The 25,990-nt window shown below is 34.3% G+C and overlaps 1 protein-coding gene across 7 annotated transcripts in view; it reads left to right on the forward strand.

Annotated features, from left to right (window-relative positions):
- CCSER1 (coiled-coil serine rich protein 1) overlaps positions 1-25,990 on the forward strand; it is a 1,349,277-nt gene that overhangs the window by 147,716 nt on the left and 1,175,571 nt on the right. For all 7 annotated transcript variants that reach the window (XM_032400829.1, XM_032400826.1, XM_032400831.1 and 4 more), the window contains 2 exons: positions 1,025-2,389; positions 7,283-7,467. In XM_032400829.1, the coding sequence (XP_032256720.1) occupies positions 1,066-2,389; positions 7,283-7,467 (1,509 nt within the window). In that variant the 5' untranslated portion in view covers positions 1,025-1,065. The remainder of the gene's footprint in view (positions 1-1,024; positions 2,390-7,282; positions 7,468-25,990) is intronic.

A 25,990-nucleotide genomic window follows, 5' to 3' on the forward strand; every position in this document is an offset into this window, starting at 1 on the left:
TAAGGATTAGTTTCTTATTCCTGCTTTACCACTTATTAGCTGAATGACAGAAGGTTACCTTTCTGCTGTCAAATGACCATGGTATTATTATCTGCTTCTACAGTTAAAAGCATTAAAAGAGATAATCTGTGTAAGAAAAGTATTTGGTACATCACAGTTAATGAACTGTAGAGCTGCCACCTTCACGTCCTCTTCCTTTTTTTTCTTCATCATCACCACCCTGACATTAATGTGGTTCATAAATTTTCTATGCTTCTGCTTCTGTCAGTATGTATTCTTACTTATTTCAACATTACCAGTTTTAATTAATTTTCATTCAAGTCTTTTCTTCAACTCATAGTCATGGTTTCCTCATAACCTTACCTTGTTTATAACCCTGCACTGTATCCTTTGTGATTTAGTTTCCTCTGCCAGTGGCCTGATTATCTCTAACTGCCCCAAAATCAAACTCCAAGGAGAAGAATACTTCCTGTTTCGCTTTTCTTTGACTCAAGATTGTAGTGTCAGATCATCCCTTAGTCCGGTCTGTGATTCTGTTAAGTTCAGAGCAGTAACTTGTTGAGTCTTGTGGTGTATCTGCTACTGGCCAGTAGAGGCCGAGGTGGCTCATTTTATCCAACGGCAATGATTATGGTGGTCACATGGCTACTACATCTGAATCAGTAGACATAAAAAGTGTTAGGATCAAACAGTTTACCAAATTATAGAACTAGTGGGAGTAGTAAAGCTGGGTCTTGAATAGTGATCTTGTGTCTCCCAACCCAATAACCTCTTCAATAGACTAAATATTCTTGGTAATCTTGAAATGTTTGAGCTATTATAAAATTGCCGTGCAAATTACTGGATAATTTTGCTACTTAAAATTTCAAAAAATCCTTAAGTATCAGAATTTAATTATTTATTATTTTAGTGTGAACCGAATTCTATTCCATGTACTGGAAAACAATGTTTTGTTTTAAAATATCTTTATTATAATTTATAATTGAATGCTCCTGACTTGTTCTTTTTGTTTTAACTTCTTTAGGCTGCTAAGTTGGCTATCACAGTGCAAGGCTTGGAGTCCCAATGGGGGACTCAGGATCAAGACGATCTACCCTGGTCTCCCGGTTGCCAATATTCAGGAGAAGTATTAGCAGAAGACATGATTCTCTTCCTTCTTCACCATCCTCCAGTAATACGGTTGGTGTCCACAGTTCCTCTCCTTCCAGCACTAACTCAAGCTCAGGTAGTACAGGTAAACGCAGGAGCATATTCCGTACTCCTTCCATTAGTTTCCACCATAAGAAGGGGAGTGAACCTAAGCAAGATGCTACCAACCAGAACCTTAGTATTTCAAATGGTGCTCAATCTGGTCATAGCAGTATGCCAAAACTGAGTTTGGAAGAACATATTAAAACCAGGGGAAGACATTCTGTTGGTTTTAGCAGTTCACGAAATAAGAAGATAACAAGATCTTTAACAGAAGATTTTGAAAGGGAAAAGGAGCACTCAAGTAATAAGAATGTCTTTATAAATTGCCTAAGTTCTGGCAAAAGTGAGGGGGATGATTCTGGATTCACAGAAGAACAAACTCGCCGTTCTGTTAAGCAGTCAACAAAGAAGCTACTTACTAAATCCTTTTCATCTCACTATAAATTTTCTAAACCAGTTCCACAGAGTCAATCCATTTCATTGGTACAACAGTCTGGATTCTCATTGGAAATTACAGAGTACCAAGAGAGAGAGCCTGTATTAGTAAGAACTTCTCCATCTTGTTCTGTGGATGTAACAGAACGGGCAGGAAGCTCTTTACAATCTCCGCTGCTTTCTGCTGATCTTACAACAGCTCAGACACCTTCAGAGTTCTTAGCCTTGACTGAAGATTCTGTGTCTGAAACGGATGCATTTCCTCAAAGTGGAAGTATGGCATCCCACTGTGACAACTTTGGCCACAATGATTCTACCTCTCAGATCTCTTCCAATCCTGCTGCTGTTACAAAGACAACAATAGACCTTATGGGAACTGTTCCCTGTGCAATTATGTCTCCTGGAAAATACAGGTTAGAAGGCCGATGTAGCACTGAATCTAATTCCTTATCAGAAACCTCTGCTGCTAATCAGAAGGAAGTGTTATTGCAAATCACTGAACTACCTGTTATGAATGGGAACAACTCAGAGACTCACCTATCGGGTGATATGCAAAGAGAAGAACATATGGTAGTACAAAATGGTGAAAAAATGTTGGCGACAAGCTCCCCAAGGAAACTTGGATTTTATGAGCAACATAAAGCAATAGCTGACCGTGTTAAAGGGATTCATCCTATTTCAGATTCAAGGATAATACCCTCTTCTGGTGATCATCATATTTTTAACAAAACATCATATGGATATGAATCAAACCCTGCCAAAGGTAAGCTGATTTTCTTTGTATCGTAAATACGAAATATAATTTTCATTCTAATTTATTTAATTTTCTTATTCCATCTCATGAATAGAAACCACCTTTTCCTTATTTTTCACTCTGTAGTATTTTTTCTTATTTATAATTTGTTTTAAATCTTTTCTCTACTTGATTTTAAACTTACTTCACTTGTATTACACTAAAAATGTAATTCAGCAATATCACTCATTTCTCTTAGTTGTGTTGTTCAGATTCTGGCCCTCAGAAGAGAGTGGAAAGAAATTAATTTTATTTGGAGTGTGGCTTTATCTAAAATAAGGATTTATTTTTGTAGAGTAAATGGTTTTAGAGTATTGGTATTTCTTAGTCAATGAAATTAATTTTATTTCTTAGTTAATGAAATGGATATATTCCAGCCAAATCACTATAAAAGAAATTTGTATAACTTAAATTCTATTTCCTATTTTAACAAAACTTGAATTATTAAGTAGAATCTATGTTTCAGCACAAATAATCTCTATCTTTAAATATAATAGGCTTGCAAGCTTTAAAAATACTGTCCTTGGAGCCTGGATACTGTGGTTCTAACCTTGCCTCTGTCATTAAATACCTGTGTAACCTTGGGTACCTGCTCTTTGGTTAAGAAAAAAAGGGGGGGGGTGGTTGAATTACTCCAGTATGTCATTTAACAGAAAACTTTGTTATTTAATATAAATTTCAGTTAAGAAAACTGTTGAATATATGCCACCTACTGGACTGTATTTGACATTATTTTTATTAATTTTTTTCTCCTGCTGCCACTGCTTCTGCTGTTGCTACTTCTGCTATTCCTATTACTGTTACTGCCAACTAGTTCTCCCAACATAGAATGCTTATTATGTCTCATTTCCCATTCTGTGGACTTTGGATACATTAATTCATCAAATTCTCACATGATTGTAATCGCTACTATTATAGTCACCCATTTTACAGATAAGATAGTTGGAACACAGATATGTTAAGTAATGTGTCTGAAGTCACAACGTTAGTAGATAATTGTTTGGGATACAAGCCTTATGAGGCAGGCATCAGTGGTCTCCGTTTTACAAATATGAAAACTGAGACCAAGGGATCATACAGCTGTTATGTGGCACGGTCAAATTACAGCTATCTCAATCCAAAACTCAGGCTCTTAGGGACTAGGCTTAGTGACTTCATGACCCCAGCTCTTTCCAAAACATTAAGAATAATACTAAATTATTACATAAAATTTATAATAAGTCAAATTATATATTAGAGTGTCAAGAATCATAAGATTATATGATTACTCCAATTAGTCTCTCCATGAATATAACAATTTTAAAGTTTTATTTGTTTAAAAGATTTTATTTATTTTTGCAAGAGAGCAAGGGAATGAGAGAGAGAGAGAGCGCGCACAAGCAGAGGGGAGGGGCAGAGGGAGAAGCCGACTCCCCGCTGAGCAGGGAGCCCGATGCGGGACCCGATCCCAGGACTCTGGGATCATAGACCTGAGCCGAAGGCAGCTGCTTAACTGACTGAGCCATCCAGGTGCCCAATTTTAAAGTTTTAAATGCATGAATGAATTATCTAGCTGTATAATTGTACAGCCTAATATTTTTCACATTTGACACAAGATCATTTTTATGCATCTGCTTACTTTTTAAATTTTTGATCTTGGTAGCCTTTTTTGTACTTATGGCTTTAGTTATATTAATTCTTTAATTATAATATAGTAATAATAAGAACAATGCTGATGATGATATTGATGATGGTCACCTTTTTGTACACTTAATGTGCGCCCAAAACATGCTAAGCAATTTGTTTGCATTGTTTCATTTAATCTTTTTTTAAAAATTTATTTTTTAAAAATTTTAATTCCAGTATACTTAACATACAGTGTTATATTAGTTTCGGGTATACAATATAGTGATTCATCAATTCCTTATCTTAGTGCTCATCAAGATAAGTGTCATTTAATCATAACCAAAATTTTATATGGCAGTTATTAATAATTAAGGATTAAGTCAAATAACTTTATGAAATCACACTGTTAGCAAATGGTGGATCTCAAATTGGAATTTAGGCAGTTTTTAAAAGAAATAGCACAAAAAAATGGTAGAAATGTACTTATCCTGATTATATCTAATTCTTATTTAGAAATAATCATTTGCCTCAATGCCAAATTGAATGCTATATATGCTTATCTCTATGGGAATATCTTGCTGACTATTAATCTGTTGACTAAGATCCTAATTGTGAGCCATTTAACACATTAAAGTAATTTCGATGAATTTGATAATGTGTTGCTGGTTCTTGGGACATTAGCTGTTTATTCATGTTATCTACAACTTGTAAAAAAGAGGGATAGACAATTAAGCTGGTAATGTCAACAAGGAAAAGACAATTAGTATTCTATCCTTCATTATGTGGAGAGGTTCTTGTGCTATTCATAAGGATTTTATAATTTGGAAGTTCAACATTTTAAAACCAGTTAAGTTAATGTATTTTACGTAAGAAAGAGTTGCTGTGTACACTAAAGTCCATAATACTGAATTTATTCTGTATTTATAATGGAAGATGTTTAAACTAGTGTTTAATACATATCTGAATGTCTGAGTTGTATAGTCATATCAAAAATAATAATATAAAGTTGAGCTCTTTATCTGTTTATCTACTCATTGTTGATGGACACTTAGATTGTTTCCATACTTTAGCTATTATACATAATGCTACTATAAACATGGGGCTACAGATATCTCTTTGAGATAATGATTTCATTTCCTTTGGATATATGCCCAGAAATGGAATTCCTGGATCATATGGTAACTTTATTTTTAATTCCTTGAAGAAACTCTATAATTTTTCCATAGTCGCTGTACCAGTTTATACCCCCACCATCAGTGTATAAAGGTTCCCTTTTTTTCAGTCTTGACACTACTTGTTATCTTTTGACTTTTTACTAACAGGCATCCTAACTGGTGTGATGGGATATCTCGTTGTGGCTTTGATTTACATTTCCCTGATTATTAGTGATGTTGAACGCCTTTTCATATACCTGTTCGCTATTTTGTATGTCTTTTTGGAAAAAAAATGTCTATTTAGCCTTTTTGCCTGTTTTTAAATTGGGTTATTATTATTTTCTGTTGAGTTGTATGAGTTCCTTGTATATTTTGAATATTAACCCCTTATAGGATATGTTATTTGAAAATATTTTCTCCCATTCCATAATTTGCCTTTTCATTTTGTTGATTGTTTACTTTGCTGTGCAGAAGCTCACTTCGAAATAGTCCCATTTTGTTTATTTTTGCTTTCGTTGCTTTGGTTTTTGCTGTGAATTTCAAGAAGTCATTGCCAAGACTAATGTCAAGCAGCTTACCCCTACTTTTTTTTCTAGGAGTTTTACACTTTCAGGCCTTTTGTTCAAATCTTTAATTCATTTTGAGATGGTTTTTTTGTACGCTATAAGATGGGGTTCTAGGTTCATTCATTTGCATATGGCTATCCAGTTTTCCCAACACCATTTACTGAAGAGACTATCCTTTCTGCATTGCATATTCTTGGGTCCTTTGGTGAAAATTAATTGCTCATATATGATGGTTTTATTTCTGGGCTCTTTATTCTGTCCCTTTGATCTATGTGTCTGTTTTCATGCCAACACCATAATGTTTGATTGCTATAGCTTTGTAGTATAGTTTGAGATCAGGAAATGTGACACCTGCAGCTTTCTTCTTTCTCAAGATTGCTTTGGCTACTTGGGGTCTTTTGCGGTTCTTTTGTAGAATAGTTTTTTTGTATTTCTGTGAAAAACCTCATTATAATTTTGATAGGGATTGCATTGAATCTGTAGGTTGCTTTAAGTAGTAAGGACATTTTAACAATATTGATTCTTCCAATCTATGAACACAGAATATATTTCCATTTATTTATGTATTCTTCAACTCCTTTCATCAGTGTCTTATAGTTTCCAGCAGAGTGATCTTTCCCTTCTGTGGTTAAATTTGATTCTAAGTATTTTATCCTTTTTGATGATATTATAAATGGGATTGTTTTCTTAATTTCACTTTCTGATAGTTCATTGTTTGTAGTTTGGCCTCAGGTCTCACAAAGACCCTTTTAAGTATGGTGAGCAGGGTATTAGTCAAGGTAACATATTAGCAGAGAGCTGAAGGTGATGAGGGAGTAAGATATACAAATATTTAAAAGAAATATAACTGTGCAAAGGCTATGGGGTAAAGGCCGTGGGACTGCAGTGTGCCTGCAACTGCAAGAAGTCCAGTGCAGCATAAGCAGAGTGAAAGAGGAGGACTCAGTAGAAGGTGAAGTTGGAGAGGTGAACTGGGGCAGGGGGACAGAATAGGGTCATATCATAAGGAAACTGATAGGCTATTGTGAAAATATCAACTCTATGACTAGAAGAGTGATCATGACCAATGTCACTTAATGTCTTCAGTGTATCATTCTGGTTACCATGTGGAAAGCAGGCTGTGTTTTTTGGGGGGAGAGAGGCAGGTGGGACTAGGCAAAAGCAGGAGATGGTTTAAGTATTATAGTAACCCAAGCTAGGGTTGATGGAGTTTGGTCCAGGGTATTCATGGGGAAGGTAGTAAGAAGTGATGAGATTCTGTATACACTTTGAAGGTAATAAGGACAGGATTTGCTTATGTGATTTTGTGAGGTATGGAGAAGCCAAGGATGACTATGAAGGTTTTCAGCTTTGAAGTGATTACATGATTAAGTATACTAAATTTACCACTATTAATTAAAAAATTTTTTCTGTGATAGAGAGTTTTTGAATGACAGTAAGAGTTTCTCATTTTCTTTCAGTGGAACATTTATAAAACTACATTTAAGCATTTGTATTAATTTTTATTTATTTATTTATTTATTTATCTATTTTAATAGTTCTTGCCAGTAGCTTCAGTCCATATCGTGAAGGAAGATTTATAGAAAGGCGACTGCGATCCTCATCTGAAGGAACTGCAGGGAGTAGCAGAATGATTTTGAAACCAAAAGATGGAAATGTAGAAGAAGTGAATGGTCTAAGAAAGCAAAGAGCAGGTTCATCATCTTCAAAAATGAACAGCATGGTAAGTATATGCATATACTTGCATTTATAAAATAATTATGTATGTGACTGGGATATTCATGCCTCTTGCGATATGAAAACAGACTGACAAAAAAAAAAAAAAAAACAGACTAGAGAATAGATACTTCATATTTGAAGGGAAAATTGGTCTCCTTAGTTGATGTCCCAAGTTAGAGAGGCTACGTTTTCACTTGAGACTCTTATGCGTCATGACAGATTATAGCACACCATGATGGTTACCCTTAATTCGTATCTTCCTTGCTTCCATGGAAAGTTTTATATTCTCTCTTCTAGAACAAGACCTGGGATACACAAGCTAAGAAAAAAAGCTGATCATCATGAGGGTACCCTTTGATAACCATTATTTCACACCATCTCTCTACTCTATAGCCACTCTAAAAATGTCCAGTTATAAGCCACACTTATGCCAGTACCACCCATTGACCCCTTGGTGGATCCTCCTCTGCCTGTCCTTTACAGTTGCCTGTTCACACAGAATGAGGAGCCTTTGGGGTCAAGACAAAATGCCCATCCAAAGCTTTGACACATTCTAGGTAACCAAGATTCCAGATTCCTTGTCCAAACTGCAGGAGCCTTCAGGTGAGGGTGAAGGTAGCGTGTGTACAGGGGAGTCGGGTCTTAGTTTGCACTTGGGGGCTGTGGTGTCTTAGAGGCATGTGTAGGATGCTCCTTCACAGTGAGAGATAAAGCCAGGGTGGGAAGAGGTGATGAGTGGACTACCTACCGCCCAGGAGGTCCGGAACGCCTCAGGTCTCACAAATACTGGGGTGGGCTTGACTTTTGGAGTTCTCTTTGCTCACTTTCTCGCAGATGTTTCCTTTTTCAGCAGTAGTTTTGATTCTTGATATTTAACAGTGTTTCCTAAAAATGATCTGTCTACCTATTCATGGATATGTGTGAAAAATGCTCAAAACTATATTACTTGTATATTTTATCTCTATGTATTTTAGATGATTTTGTTTCAAATGAAAATAGGTCATCTGATTTTGACAATTGTGTTGTGAAGAAGTCTTAAGTGACTGAGGCAACACTGAGTGAGAGCAAAACCATTGTGCCTGAAGTTAAAAGTTCTAGCAATTAGGTTAGGTTTGGACAGACCTTAATCTTGGGCAAATCAGTAACTACAAAACAACAAATGATAGTGGACTTTTTGTTTCCGTTATACTAAAAAATGGTTGTGTGTGTGTGTGTTTATATTTGTACATAGAGAAAGATCCTGTATTATATTTCATCTTTTTTTTGGTGTTGTTTTATTATTATTGCTGTTGCTTTTTTTTTAGAGAAAGAGAGAGTGCTTGTGTGTGGGCTGGGGGTTATTGGGGGGAAGAGGAGCAGAGGGAGAGAGAGAATCTTAAGCAGGCTCCGTGCCCCGCACAGAAACTGACACAGGGCTCAATTCCATGACCCTGAGATCATGACTTGAGCCGAAATCAAGAGTCAGATCATTAACTGACGCCCCACAGTTGCTATTTTTTAAGTGCAAGAACATGTTAAAAAAGATTTACAGCTGATGCAACATTAAAATTTATGGCTAAAATGACTTTTTATGAAACATTTCTCTTCACAAAATTCTCATTTTTCCTTTATAGAGATGTATTTATATTAATAATTGTACACTATGTATTAGCCTTTTCCAAAGTTGGGCCTTTAACATATTCTATCTCATGTTTTTAAATAATATATTTAAATAATTCTCCTTATAACATCACAAATTACGCTTCTTACCAGATCCACTTTCAAGATTTAAAATTTAAAATGTCAGAACACAAAGATGCAAGTTTGTTCTTTTATTTGAGGCTTTTTACAGAATTTTCAAAAAGTGTCCCTGTCCATCGTCCACTAGATGGCAGGGTTACATCATTGCCATGGTTGGGGAAAGGCTATCATTGTTAGAACCAGAAACTTGGTTAAAATATTGTACACGTTCATTGAATTTACAGGTCACACTTGTTGAAATAAATACTGATGCTTGAATTTCCATATGAAACCTATCAAAAATTATTTCATGACTTTACTGTTTTCTTTGGATTTCACAACTTATAGCTCATCCTTTTTATTCACAGTGTAATCATGAATTTAAAATGCATAAAATATATTCTTTAACTCATAGCAATATAAGGAACAAATGTTAGGACTCTTCAGTAATTTTAGTTATATGTTAAAAAGTGACTTATATATTTAAGAAATTATAGCTTTATGTGTGAATAGTGACACACATTTTTTTTATTCCTCTTGCAAAGTAATTCAAGCAAATGTATGTATTTAAGAAAACATTCATGTTCAGTTATTCTTTCCTTTTAGAGCAATAATAATAGTAACATGTATTTTTAATACTTATTTGGACCAAGGGACTGCTCTTAATGCTTCATGTGTATTATCACATCGAGTCCTTAGTCATACTATGACCCAAGTGATGCTATTATTAATCACATTTATAAAAGAGGACAGTAAAGTACTGAGAAGATAAGCATCTTGCCCCAAAATACAGAGAGTAGGTGGCAAAGATAGGATTTAGATTTGGATTCTACCTGTCTGACTTTAAACCCTAGATGCTTTGTGGGGAATATAATAGATTTAAAATTAATTTTTTTGCATTATTTCCGTGTAATGAAGTTAACACAGTTAAGGCAGCCTATACTTGCTCTAGGTATAGGCTACCACCCTCTGTAAGGGATACAAAAAAGAAACAAAATTTAGTGCTGAATCTGAACTTAAAATGCGGTAGTATTTATTGATGTGCTAATGAATGGTATCAACATCTTTACTGAAAGATATCTCATCTAGAAAGGAATTTTGTCACAAAAAAAATTCATATTTAGAAGGAACTCGAGTATTTTGTCTAGTTCATGGGGATTTAAGGTTACCCATAGAATACGGCTTTATTTATTAAGATGCTGAGGGTTTCTGAATGACCAGAGATACACTCTAATAAGTTAGATAGACCACAATTCTAGTGTTTTTAGTGTATTTGTATGGGGATATTTCAGTTTGAAGGGAGAGGGGAGGATGTATTAACTCTTTGAACATCAGGGGCTCAGAAGAAATTGGAGTTGGCTTAAATTTATTACAGGAAGCTAAAATATACCTGGAAAAATTTGATAAGCATTCACATTTATTATATATTTTCAGGCTGTTTTATTTATTTATTTATTTATTTTTTTTAAAGATTTTATTTATTTATTTGAGAGAGAGAGAATGAGAGAGAGCACATGAGAGGGGGGGAGGGTCAGAGGGAGAAGCAGACTCCCTGCCGAGCAGGGAGCCTGATGCGGGACTCGATCCCGGGACTCCAGGATCATGACCTGAGCCGAAGGCAGTCGCTTAACCAACTGAGCCACCCAGGCGCCCTCAGGCTGTTTTAAATAAAGATTTTCCTTCATTTTCCTCTATTGAGTTATTTCCTTGATAAAATAGTATGGTCCAAATATTTTAGAAAGCTTTTCTAAAAATAGGCTCGTTCTTTCTAGGAACTTTCCCTCCAGACTGTGGTATATAAATGAATAAATTTAAGGATATGTCATGGTTTCTCCAACAGTTTTATACAGTGACATTTAACTCCATATGTATTTGCAAGATCACCTTGCTCTAAAAAAAATTATTAATATGAGGATATATTCATATGTAATGGACATTCATATGTAATGGATAATACAGAGACTCTGGCATCCTTACAGCGAGGAAAGGGCTGGAATATATGAATAAGGATAAGCTAGGATATGTGTTCACAAATAACCTCCAAATCTTAGTGACTTTCACAGTATGGATTTATTTCTCAGTCAGGCTATATGTTTGTTGTGGAAGGTTCTGGGAGTTCTGTTTAATGTCTCATTCTGTGTCCGGGCTGTTCAACCAGCTACCATTGCAAATATTGCCTTTCATCATGGCAAAAAGAGATCTCTGGAGGTTCTCATCCCGGTAATAAATGCTCTGACCTGTGAGAGACTCATTTCACTTTCTCTCACAATTTATTGACTAGTTCTAGTCACTTAGCCCAAACTAGCCACAAAAACTCCAAGAAATACAGTCTCTTCCTTGTGTCTGGAAGGTGTAGACCAGATATATTTGGTGGGCACTAATGACTCTCATATTCTCAAAAAATTGAGTGTATCTCAGTTCTTTTAATTAACTGATAATTCCTGTACCCCTAATTTACGTGGAGTCTTGCTCACATGCTTAATTGACATTATTAAATATATATGTAACTTAATGTCTTTTGCTAATTTCTACCACTGAGGCCCAGCTGCTAATGTTGAGCAGGGACTCCAAGAGGCAGTGGGAAAAGAAGAAAGTACATTCATGTTCAAAGAAACACCCCACCTTTACCATCCACCAGGCAAATGAGCTCTACTGGCCTTTTGGTATATGTACTTTCACACTTACATTCTGTTGCATGAAGGTTTTTGAAGCTCAAAATTAAAAGCAAAGGAAAGATGATAATTAGAAGATCTACTTCAAGAAATGTTTCCTCCTAACTCTGAAATCCTAAATGAGACTTCCAGATATGTAAAAATGTTACTGGCTTTTTGAGAGTTAAAATAATGATCTCAGCTTTTGTTTAACTCGTTGTCAAGGGAATTAAAGGTAATATCATTGCAAGCTACAAGTACATTTAATGAGAAGAAGGAGCCATTAATATTTGTAAGGAAATGGAGGCACACAAATCGTTCTTCTCAATCCTCATAAATTTTCAGAAGGAAAATCACAAGTATCACTCATTAAACATTGAATTACATTTGTTGATAACTAGTACATTAATTTTAGATTAATAGCACTAATCCATAATCCCTGTATTGATTTTTCTAGTTACTAATGATACTTTTCCCATCAATGTACTTCTAACTTCTATCACATATATGGCACCCACTACTTAGTTATTTGAATGAATAGATTTCATTTTACCTATTAGACCACATTCATTTAAATGGAAGAAGTTTTGTACACATTAGCGTTTCTGATAGCATCTAGTATAGTGCCTGATACATAATAAATATGGGTGAATTAAAGGTATAATTGTTGATCAGGTTGTGACATATGCTCATATAGATATGAATTTCGTAGAATCGTTGTATGTGGTGTGCTAATGCACATTTTTTGACATTTTAATTTGTCAAATTACATTTATTTGTCATATATTTGTCAAATACAAATGTGCACATGATTTTATGATCACTGTTTGATACAGCTCTGATTTTTGATCCTAAGGATCCTAAGTCCCTGTTCAAGATCATACCAATTATGATATTCTTCCAGTAGAAACATATTTCATTTTAGGATAGTCAGCCTTATGGAATGGTTTCCAGGATCATATTAGTACCACAGTATGGACATACCATACAGAGAGGACAAGAAATAGTCAATTATTTGTAATATTTTTGGATAATCTATTAAAAGTGTATTAAAATATATTAAAAAATGTATTAAAATATATATTAAATATATTTAAAAATGTAAGTTCTTGATCAAATATGTCTAAGGTGATGTTTTAAAACTCCCCTGAATATTTTATCTAGTCTCATTCACTTCATTTCTTATAAACTGGCAGACTCAGAATTGACTTTAAAAAAGCAGAACTGGATAAAACATTCCATTCATTTTTTTTTTTTTTTCTCCTAGTTTTGGGGATGAGTCATTTTCATTTAGAAGCTATCACAATTTGTATGTTTGGTGCACAGAATTATGAATATCTTATTCATAGAGTTAACTCACTTCATCTAAAATGACTTGAAGACCAGTTTGAGTAAATAAAGTTGCAGTATCATAATTATTACCACTTCTCTTCATAAAGTTCACATGAGATGTACCTAGCACTTAATTTTTTCCTTTGTGCTTTTTTCCTGAATGCAAGTGTCTTAGGCTGTAAGGTCCACTATAACAAAATATCCCAAACATACATGTTTATTAAGAACAGTACATATTTCTGCTTATTGCTGTTTATCAAGAAAATATTTGAGATGGACAGTAGTAGAAGGCAATTTAAGATTCTTTTCTTTAACCATACTACATCTAGGTAACTATAAGATAGTTTATATCTCTTCTAAAAATAAGAAATTGGAAAATAAAGTTAATTTACCTTTTATTCTTGGGGTTAGAATGCAAAAATGACAATTTTATTTTTAATTGGATCAAGTTATCTTAATTTTCTGTGAGATGAAAACTATTTTATGCCTTATTTAGGTAACCCCATGGGCTGGCTAGTTTTCATAGCATGAGAGAGAATATTTATTGATTCAGAATCCATGACAAATCTCTGACCATCTAAACAGCTCTACGATCAATGTATAACACAGAATTGACCTTGAATAAAATAACTCCCGTTTCTGAGGGACTAGTCATTGGAATTTGAAGCTTTTACATTATTCTAGTTAAACAATAAAGAAAAAATTATTTTTCTTGAAGTTATTATATTATTTTAAAATTTAAATTTAAATACTTATTAATTTTAGGGGTGCCTGGGCGGCTCAGTCAGTTAAGCGTCTGCCTTTGGCTCAGGTCATGATCCCAGGATCCTGGGATCGAGTCCCCATCAGGCTCCCTGCTCAGCGGGGAGCCTGCTTCTCCCTCTGCCGTGCCCCCTGCTTATGCTCCCTCTCCCTCTCTCTCTCTGTCGAATAAATAAATAAAGTCTTTAAAATAAATAAATACCTATTAATTTTAGAAAATTAAATAAAAGAAATTTCGACTTCCAAGTTCAAGAAATATACAATTATAATAAACTTGTGCCTGATGGTAAGTGATAATGAACATCTTTTCGTTTGTCTGTTGGCCATCTGTATGTCTTCTTTGGAGAAATGTCTGTTCACGTCTACTGCCCATTTTTTAATTGGATTATTTGTTTTTTGGATGTTGAGTTTTATAAGTTCCTTATATATTTTGGATACTAATCCTTTATTGGATATATCATTTGCAAATATCTTCTCCCATTCCATTGGTTGCCTTTTAGTTTTGTTCATTATTTACTTTGCTGTGCAGAAGCTTTTTTTTTAAATTTTATTTTATTATGTTATGTTAATCACCATACATCATTAGTTTTTGATGTAGTGTTCCATGATTCATTGTTTGCGTATAACATCCAGTGCTCCATTCAGTACGTGCCCTCTTTAATACCCATCACCAGGCTAACCCATCCCCCCACCCTCTCCCCTCTAGAACCCTCAGTTTGTTTCTCAGGGCTTTTTGTTTTGATGTGGTCCCAATAGTTTATTTTTGCTTTTGTTTCCCTTGTCCCAGGAGACATACCTAGAAAAACATTGCTACAACTGATATCAAGGAGGTTACTGCCTATGTTCTTTTCTAGGATTTTGATGGTTTACTGTCTCACATTTAGGTTTTTCATCCATTTTGAATTTATTTTTATGTATGGTGTAAGAAGTGGTCCAGTTTCATTTCTTTGCATGTTTCTGTCCAGTTCTCCCAACACCATTTATTGAAGAGACTGTCCTTTACTCATTGGATATTCTTTCCTGTTTTATCAAAGACTAATTGACCATATAGTTGTGGGTTTATATCTGGGTTTTCTATTCTGTTCCATTGATTTATGTGCCTATTTTTTTTGGTGCCAGTACCATGCTGTTTTGATTACTATAGCTTTGTAATATAACTTAAAGTCCAGAATTGTGATGCCTCCAACTTTGCTTTTCTTTTTCAAGCTTGCTTTGACTATTTGGGGTCCTTTGTGGTTCCATACAAATTTTAGGATTATTTGTTCTAGTTCTGTGAAAAATGCTGTTGGTATTTTGATAGGGATTGCTTTAAATGTATAGATTGCTTCGGGTAGTATAGGTATTTTAACAGTGTTTGTTCTTCTAATCCATGAGCATAGAATGTCTTTCCATTTCTTTGTGTAGTCTCCAGTTTCTTTCATCAGTGTTTTATAGTTTTCAGAGTATAGGTCTTTCACCTCTTTGGTTAGGTTTATTCCTAGGTGTCTGATTATTTTTGGTGCAATTGTAAATGGGATTGTTTTCTTAATTTCTGCTGCTTCATTATTGGTGTATAGAAATGCGACAGATTTCTGTACATTGATTTTGTATCTTGTGACTTTACTGAATTTATTTATCAGTTCTAGCAGTTTTTCAGTGGATTCTTCTGGGTTTTTTATATATAGTATCATGTTTTCCATATGACAGCAGCTTAAGTTGAGCAAAAGACAGACAGTGGCAAAAATTGTGGGCATTATGCAAGAAGCATGTATTTGATCCTCCAAGAAACTTGGCAACTGTCAGAGAATCACACATTACCCACCTCTGTCTTGCTCTGTGGCCTCTGCACCTGCTGTTACTGCTTTTTCTCCTTCAGAGCTTCCTGTGGATTGTGCCTCAGGCTAGTTCTGGTCTGAGAGAAATTTGTGGTGTCAGAGTATGTGTATGCCAGGGGGAGTGGGGAGTATTAAACACTTTAGAAGGGAAGAAAACCTATAAAATATCTTTAGTCACTAAAAATATAAAAAAGGCAATAATTCTTAAAAATGTAGTAAATTAATGAACAACTTTATGATATTTTCATACTTCTTTTTTTCCCCCAAACACCTTTAGTGCCTTCTAATCTTTAATATAAGAATATGCATTTTTTTCTCTTTGTTAACCTTGTCTGGAATAAAATATATTGCTTAAAAATCAAAGGCAAACTATTTCTTCTAACATATAAACATGATCAAAATAAACAAATTTACAAAATAGGAATTCTTTTACATCATACATGATTTTAACTTTTCATTTTAAGCAAGTAGGGTGTGATGAAAGGAACAATGATTTGGAAAAGGTTACCAAATTCCAGTCATTTCCTTCACTTAATAATAATACCTTCTACCTCATAGAGTTATAAAGATCAGATAATACATATTTTATGTGAAAAGTTTCTGCAAATTTTAAAGTGCTGTACCGATGTGAATGATAGTGAATTTTTATTAATAACAAGGATCAAGCCAGAAACTAAAATAAAAAATAATATTGCCTTTTAAAGTAGTCATTTAGAAAGAAAAAAGTATTTTAAAAGCCAAACTCACATTTAAAATATATCTTAACATGACAGTAAGTTGAGTTGGCTCTTTAAGCCACAACAAAAACAGCCCTTAAGAAGTTCTTTATGTGTTATTGCTTTATTAGAATAATCTATTTACCTGGTTTCTCATTTGGTTAGTTTTGGAAATGGATACATTTTTCAAAATCAATTTATATTGCTTAGAAAAAAATAATAGGTACATTTAAGATTTGCATATTTTACTACATTTATGTTACACTTTAATTAGAAAGTTTACTCGACCTAGTTATTTCTTGATTATGAAATTAAGAAAAAAGCATCTGCCCTTAAGACACTGTCCTGGCTATTAACAAAGAAATTTAATTTGCATCCTTTGCTTTCTTAAATAGTTCTGTGGACATCTATGTGGACACTTACATAATTAATCACATCATAATTTGATAAATTACTACTTTAAAAGTATCTTCTGATAAATTGCAAGATAATGTTATCCAAAATGGTAATAGGCAGTGACATCAAAGACAAAAAATTATGTTGAAAAAAATAGTGATTTATAAAGTACCTTATTTACTTTAAAACAAATTTTGAACTATAGTGTATTTAGTAATAGTACTTGTCTGGTCATAATTTAAGATTTCTGAACCTTTGTGAGAAAACTTTATAATGCACTGAAGTTTTTGCTCTTTCTTTCTTACTTCTTTCTTCATTCTTTTGGAAGAATACACCCACCAGTAGGGTTTTTAGCTTGACTATTTAGACTATATGGATTTGAATGGGAGGCAAGCAGCTGTCAGATAATTCATATCATGTATTAGGAGCTAGTTGGGGTGAGACAGTACATCTCAGCATGCTGTTCCCTTCAGTAGATTTATGTTCCAAAGAAATGCAGATACATTAATATAAATAGTGATTTTTCAGTGAAAAGAAGATCAACCACCTAGCTATGGTTCATGAATCACAGTGATTCTCTTTCTTTTATTTTTTAATAATAATAACAGTATATAGAAACTATCACTGGGCCAAGTGGGTACGAGAATACACTGATCTTAAAGATTTAACTTAACCCAGCAGTCCACTGGAAGTTGCTATAGCTGAGAAAAAAAGAACTGAAGCAGAGATGCTGGGTTTACATTTAGAAAAAGAGAAAGGAACTATTAATGCATGCTTTTCCCCAATAGCATTCATCTCTCTAGGAAGTCCTGCATAACAAAAGGGAGTTGGGACACCATTAACTTTTATGAAGTGATACTATGATTTCTTGAAGGGAACTTACTGTTACACAGTTGGAAGCCTATAAGGTCTGTTAACTGAAGAAGTTCAAAGATAAACCTCTGTTGTTCAGTATATGGTTTTGTTTTCTGTGTTTTGATTCAGTGCAGTGGGGTTGAACATAAAAGTGCTAAAATCTCCAGCTTTTCATGATTCTTTCCTAGTTGTTATAAGTAGACCATTAAGTAATTTTAAGGAAATCAGAACGCTTGACCCGTACAAATGATTTTTACAGAAATTGGTTTTTGTTCTTATAAAAGAACAACATAAAATAAAGTGATTTCCCAATTTTGACACTGTGGCTTTTCTAAAAGTTACTATATTTATGTAAAAATAATAATTCTTTCAAGATAAAATAGCAAATTATTCTGGTTCAACAAGCAAGTCTATTTCAGTAAAGCAATAGATAAAACCTTCATTAAAAAATACTTTAAAAAATAAGTTTTTAAAAACAAAACAGAATTGCATAATAAAATCACAATAGAATTGCTTAGAGTACAGCAGCCCAAATTGAAGAAGAATTCAGAAGATAATTCTGTTAAATGGACTTACTAGGTGAGTAATGTGAATTCTCAGTTGAGCTCAGTGCTAGCTATGTGTCCAGGACAAGTGTTAGGTACTGTTTGAAAGGGATGCGGATGTCACGGTGAGCAGGGAGAGGAGGTCTCTTTATTTATGGAGGCTGAATTATACGATATTAAAAAAAAAAAAGGAAAGTATTGCTTTTAAAAAAATCTAGATCTTCTGTGAGGGTCATGGAATTCTTACATTTAAAAAATAAGGTTCCTTACTTGCAAGGACACCTAACTAGAAATTACTGGTTCTGTAATCTATTACAGATCTAAGTAATGTATCAAATAGTGAGCAGTCCACTAACAACTCTGAAAAATAGAAGTGAGGGGATATAGTTGGCTCTTAATTATTGGTGAAGTAGCACAAAGATTCAAGTAAGATGAATCCAAATTATTTTGCAATGAAGAAATAAATAAAATTCAGCTTTAAATTTATTCATATATTCCCTTATTTATGTATTTAATTATCATTTATTAATTGATGTTTATGTAATTGATTTTGTTAAGCCCTGGAGATTCAGTAAAAGTATCAACGGGGTCTAGGTCAGTAGGGCTCTTAGGTATAGCAAAACAAAATAGACAATAAATAAATTAGTAGGGTAGGATAGTGGCATAGAGACAAATTAATTCTTGAAAGGTTTCATAGAATAGGTAGTGTCTTAAAAAAATAGTTGCTATAAAACTGTAATTTTTTTAAAAGATTTTATTTATTCATTTGAGACAGAGATACAGAGAGAGAGAGTGTGAGCAGGAGGAGAGGCAGAGGGAGAGGGAGAAGCAGGCTCCCTGCTGAGCCAGGAGCCCAATGTGGGACTCGATCCAAGGACCCTGGAATTCATGACCTGAGCCGAAGGCAGACACTTAACCATCTGAGCCACCCAGGCTCCCCCTAAAACTTTAATTTTTAAAAGTTAAAAACATGACTTTTATACACATGTCAAAGATTTACTCAGATTACTCTGTGAGGGAACCAGTGAAAATTAGGGCTGTTCAAACACTATCTGAGGAACAGGTTATTTATAGGAAGTTTAATAAAGAAATATTAGAATAAGACTGTGTGATTATAAACCTGATTAATGTCTTGCAGTGCAATAAACTCATATTTGAGATTATCTTTTTACAAAAACATTTGTATCTCTATTGGGCACAAATCTGCTTATTAACATGTAACTTCACAGAGTCTGTGCCCTTGATGAACAGCAAATAACAAAATCAAAAGCAGGACAGTCCCCTCGAGAATTATTTAAGCCTCCAATATGACATTGACAAGACATGCAATCATCCTTTTGGCTTTATTCCTAATATTTGGATATTTTTTTCTTAACATTGTTCTCTTAGATCTCAAATATTTTCCGAAGAGTACTGTAACATTAATATTGTATGTTATCATACTATAAACGTATTACTGTATCATATTTATTATATATTATATTAAGATTATTATTGATCTCAGATAAAAGGCTGATCCTGTTTTTTATCATGGACTTATTATTTACATTTGTGCAGTAGGAGATGTTAATTAATTGTGTGTGCCTCCTTGAGCATAGAGTACAGAGTAACTGCTATCTAGAAATGTCATTAAGAAATACAGGACTAGATCTTGTAAAGTTTATTACTTGCTTTTCGATCCTGAGGCTAGGAATCCAAACCTGCCTCTCCATTAAATTTCACTTGTAGTAACTATGAATTTGGTGAATTCCTTTCTTCTGAGGTCTCCAAAATTTGTTAAGGTCCCTGTCCTTCCAGAAAAGTAACTATATTTAAGAATGCAGTTCTTTCCATGAGACTCTGAGACTATATATTTTGAGAACCCGACTTCTGGCTTACGCATATCCAGATCTCAAAGAGTAGCTCTCCTTTTCAGCAGGCACAAAATTTAATTAATTTGAGCTTCTGACTAGACAACAATGACAAAAACCCCTAATAAATCAGATTCTCTGTTGTCTTTTTACCCAGCAGAGACTAGATCTCCATCATCAACCCCATAGAGATAGTAAATGATCAGACCATTAAATTAGATACCTCACAAATAAGGATTTATTGACCATGTAAAACTATACTCACATATACACAGGTGCTTCCTTGACCATGTGGTTGGAACTGGCCTAGGTCCACTGCTTACTAGTTCCTCACTTTGCTGTGGAAAGGAGCACAGCTGAAGCCATGACTTAACATGGGGTGCTTTCTCAACTATATAGTTGTATCTGGCTTAGTGGTTTGAGACCAGACAGACTCAACAGTTTTGAGGTTTGGTTGTGAAAAGGAACACAGCCCTAACCAGGAGTTAGATAAGAAAGTTAGAATAACAGAATTTGTTAGAAGCAAGAACAAACAAAAGGAACCAAACAACCAAAACCAAACCAAACCAACCAACCAAACAAACAAGACAAATCCATATAAAACCAGGGGAAAGACAAAAACATAGAAAACATAGAAAACACAGAGTGTCAGCAAAGGTCAAATACTGTTGTCACTTGGGAGTCACTTTGGTATCCAAGATGGGACATGGATGGCCTCAAACGGACTGTGAAGTGATTTCTCTGGCAATGTAGTTTAATTGATTCTGGCATGTGAGTCCACTTGGATATCTCAGTGGGTTGTCTAAAGATATAATTTTCAAAAGTTTAAAACATGACTTTATACAAATATAGCTTGGGCAAGAATCAAAGATTTACTCAACTAGTTAATAAGAGAAACTGGTAAATTGGTTTAAAGAGCGTTAGAAACTGGGTATTTATAGAAATTTAATAAAATAATGTTAGCATAATATTGCAAAATTGAATACAAAACCAGTTAATGTTCTACAGGGCAATAATCCGTTACCAGACAACCAGGTACCATTTGTTGCAAATCTACAAGTTACCATGTAACTTCACTTAGTTGCAGCCCTTAATAGTAATAGTAAATAGCAAAATCAAATAATGGTTTAATGTCCTACAGAATTCAGTAACTCTTGGGACAGCATTTTAAAAATGGTTCAGTGTGTAATCATCTTTTTGGCCTTGTTTCTAAGTTTTGGATAATGGTACTTAACACATCCATTAAGTGAGTTCAAGAAAACAACAGTTTAGACTTAGAGCAATTCATGAGTAATTGCATCAATGCATAAAGCATATCTGTGAGGCCAGGAGTTTTGGAATAAAGGTGGAATCTTACAGTAGATAGCGGGGAGAGACGTAAGGCAGAGCGAGGTCAGAGGGTGTCATGCATTATATAATAAGAATTTTGTAAGAAGTTTTAAGCAGGATAGTGCAATGAAAATGTATGCTTTTTAGTATTATTATTCACCTAATTTTAAATGGATTAATTGAATTCAGTAAGTGGCTGTAGGTTATAGTGATAAATACCTTACATGAAAAAATGACAGTTTTTTTTATTATTGTGTGAATGCAAAATAGAATATTACTTTTTTGTTGATATTTGAGGTAAATTTTTTATATTCCAATTTGGTTGAGAGACTTCGCTGCTAAATTAAATTATTCTCAGCATTTTGTCAATGCTTCATTTTATTCATTCAATTATGTATTAAGTTTTACTTTTGCTTGTTAAAATTGTGAAATTGTGTAATTAAAATATTTCCATTAGTGAGTAATTACTGAATAATTATTAATTTAACAATTAAACCTTTTATGGAGAATAACGATAAAGATATTCCCAGGAGAAAGCAAAGCACCGAGTTATGCCAATTTTAGCTATTTTTCTTCACTTGGCAATTTGTTTACCTTTCTCACAGTATAAAGTATATAATTATACTCAGTTATAAAGTACCATAATTTGTTAGCTATCGAAGTCATACAGCCTAATTTTGAACAATCCATTTCCTAAGCAAGCCAATTTCTTCATAATCGCTATCCAGACTGTCAACTTGCATAATGTCCATATAACTTTGTGCACAGGGTGGAGTGAAAAGTGACGCAAGATAATAGGAGCAGTTTATAGAAGCAGAAAATCTTACTGGTAGCAAGTGGTGGTTGTGAATGTAGGGATTGATACTCTTATTGCATTGAAATTAACAGTGTTGTTTTGTTTTTTCTGTGTGCTCATTCTAGAATCTGCTACCTTTTTCAGAGTGAATTTTTATTTTAATAAATGTGGTGGACATGAAGGAACAAGGAACCAGAGATGCAATCTATTTGAGCTGATTGCATGATTCTCCTTTAATCAAAATGATGAGCCATGATTAAGAAAGAAAAATTAACTGTCACCTAGGCTTCTTAATTGATAGAAAAGGAGGTGTCACACTCAAAATCATTTTCTAAACCAGTTCAGGGAGTGAACTTAAAGACACCAGACAAGGTAATTAATGATGCGTGGATTAGAAATGAAAAATATAAACAACCATGTCTGAAAATAAGGAAGACATAGTGATTATATATAAGCTTTCAGGTCATTATTATTTTCAAATATTTATTATTAGGGTATGTTCATATTTTTTTTCCTGATGCCTTAGAACATGCTTTTTATGACTATTTTACCTATAATTTTCATAATTAAACATTTTATAAATTTTCCCTTCCTTCTCTTTTTTTTAACCCAAATATTTATTCCATAGATTAGTTCATATTCAGGGATAGGGAAATTGGGAAGTTTATATTTATTGGGAGTTTATTATGTATCATGGTTTACATGATCACTTTTCATGTGGGAAGTATTATTTCATGTTTACAACTCTCTCTAAGAAGAAGATTCTAAGAGCTCTCTGCACTTATATTGATTGATTGATTGATTTTTTCTTCCAAGTTTTTTTTTTTTAGTTCCAGTTAGTTGGCATATAGTGTAATATTAGTTTCAGTGTGTAGGATTTAGTCATTCCTCACTTACATACATCCAGTGCTCATCACAAGTGCCCTCCTTAATACCCATCACTTATGTAACCCATCCCCCCACCCACCTTCCTCCAGCTCCACTCCCCTTTCTTTGTTCTCTGTAGTTAAGAGTTGGCTTTATGGTTTGCCTCTCTCTCTTTTTCCGCTATGTTCATCTGTTTTGTTTCTTAAATCCCACGTATGAGTGAAATTATATAGTATTTGTCTTTCTCTGACTGATTTATTTCACTTAGCATAATACAGTCTTAGCTCCATCCACATTGTTGCAAATGGCAAGATCTCATTCTTTTTTTTATGGCTGCATAATATTCCATTTATATATATGTGTGTGTATACACACACACACACACACACACACACACTATATCTTCTTTATCCATTCATCAGTCAATGGACGTTTGGGCTCTTACCATAATTTGGCTGTTGTTAACAATGCTGCCATAAATATCGGGGTGCATGTATCCCTTCAAATCAGTATTTTTGTATCTTTTGGGTAAATACTTGGTAGTGCAATTGCCAGATCGTAGGGTAGTTCTATTTTTAACTTCTTGAGGAACCTCCATATTGTTTTCCAGAGAGTCTTTGCACTTTTATTAAATGGCTATTGTCCTTAAAATTCCCTTTTCCTTATTGAACTGAATTCTGCCTTCCTCTAGTTTGTATCTAGTTCTCTCATGCTACACACAGTTCTAGTCTTTCAGATATTTAAAGCTTTTTAAAAATATTTATGGCTTTTAAAAAAATAATGAGGTATAAAACCTGTAAATTCTTTCAGTATTCAGAACCCTTAGTATTTTCTCTATCCTGTTTATAGTCTTTTTTAGGGAAAAAAAATCTTTAAAAAACATGTAATATCCACTGACAAATGGCATAAATCACACATAATCTGCACACTGAGTAGAGTGATAATTAATATATTCTTGGATACTAGATTCTGGAATTTCTTTAAGTTGAAAATTACATATTTTATTTCCTTCTAAGAGATTTTGGCTCCAATCATAGACATTTCACTAAATGATAATTTTGTCTATTGGCTTGATTAATTTAACTGACAATTAGGTGTTACTGAGTTAGAGGGCCAAAGAGCCAAAAGTAAAATTATTTATTTTAGTTGTGCAGATTTGGTTAAAGATTTCTCCTTAGGATAACTGATATGTGGAATGATATTCCAGATTACAAACTTGGGATTTCATATGTGTCATATAAGAAAATATAAAATGAGTAAAAAATACTTGTGACCAAATTGAACTAACAATTCTGCTTTCATTGATAGAATATGGCTTAATCTCAACCAGTGTTTATCTCAGTTCTTGGAGTTAATTTGAAATGATTGGTTTTTGTTAAAGACTTAGAAAAAAATCTGTAAATTTCTTATTGCCCTTATCATTATGCAAGAAGAATGACATCATTCTGGTTCCTATCCTTGAGGATATGTGCTCTAGATTCATGTCTTTGAGCAGAGATATTGAGTAGGGGAGTTTACTTTGCTCATATTGTCAGGAAAGTAGTCACTTCTGATGATATGTGTATGTGCACACTTTGCTAAAGTCAATCCAATGTGTAGAAATACACATTGATAAAAAAAGTGAATTTGGAGGTTATTTTTTTCTGTATAAGATTTTTTGTTAATACCCTCAATAATAAATCCTACTTTTTTTTTTTTTTTTTTTAAGATTTTATTTATTTATTTGAGAGAGAGAGAGAGCACAAGAGGGGGGAGTGGGAGAGGGAGAAGCAGACTGCCTGCTGAGCAGGGAGCCCGATGCGGGACTCGATCCTGGGACTCCAGGATCATGACCTGAGCCGAAGGCAGTTGCTTAACCAACTGAGCCACCCAGGCGCCCAATAAATCCTACTTTTGCATTCATCATCAGCAGCTATGACTGATATTTATTGTGGCTCCAAGTCTAAAATCAAAAGTAAATGCATAATAGATTGTTTATTGATATAATGTTGCAAAATGCTAGACATGTAATGCTTCGCTTAGAAAATGAGATGAAGTGGAAAGAAAATAGAACTTGGAATCAGAAAATCTGGATTTAGGGGATACTTACTGTCTTGTATTTTGACATCTCTGAGCTAAAACCCTCTCTCACACAAAATGACATTAAAAAAATTGCTGCCTTCTCCACTTCAAGTCAACTTGCTTGTAGCGTTCTATTTCAGTTACCAACAGCCCTCTCATGGATTATGCCTATGAGGAGTGTTCTGAAGAAGAGATTCATGGCAGCCATACTATCAGTTTCGAAGGGGGAAAAAAAACCCACTTTATTGATATTATAAAAATGTAATAGAAACAGAAAGAAGAAAAGGGAAATCTGTGCATAGATGAGGGCAATGGTAAGTAGTAAAGGAGCAAAAGACAAAGTTACGTCAAATTGGGTACTTAGAACATCCCACCTTATTACCTGGGGAAGCCCTGTGGAGACAGCCGGCTGGAGTCCCTATTGAGAGGTCTGGGCAGAGTGTCCTCCCCTCAGGTGAGACTTCCAACTGACCATCCCCGTAAGGGCCATCTTTATAGGGCAAATGATGGGGTCTGAAGTTAAGCATTTGTTTGCCTACGTGCAGTTTTGAGTGAGCTGCATTATGTTACCATGTCTTTACATCTTCAAGGAGCCTGGGCGAGGTGTGCTTGCCTCCCCTCCCAGATTCCATTCTGGGGGGCCAGCCCATCCTGGAGCCGGAGGGGATGGAAGGAAAGATTTACAGCTCTTGGAGTCCAGACCAGGAGGGCCAATTCTGACCTGGAGGCCAGCCAGTGTCAACTAATGACGCTCCCAAGGTCACTTATGCAGCACAAGTCTCACAAACAACATTCTTTAGCCTGCCTGGTATGTGCAGGTCAGGGTGGTTGGTT

Source organism: Phoca vitulina, unplaced genomic scaffold (genome assembly GCF_004348235.1).
Source record: "Phoca vitulina isolate PV1807 unplaced genomic scaffold, GSC_HSeal_1.0 scaffold3, whole genome shotgun sequence".
NCBI lineage: Eukaryota > Metazoa > Chordata > Mammalia > Carnivora > Phocidae > Phoca > Phoca vitulina.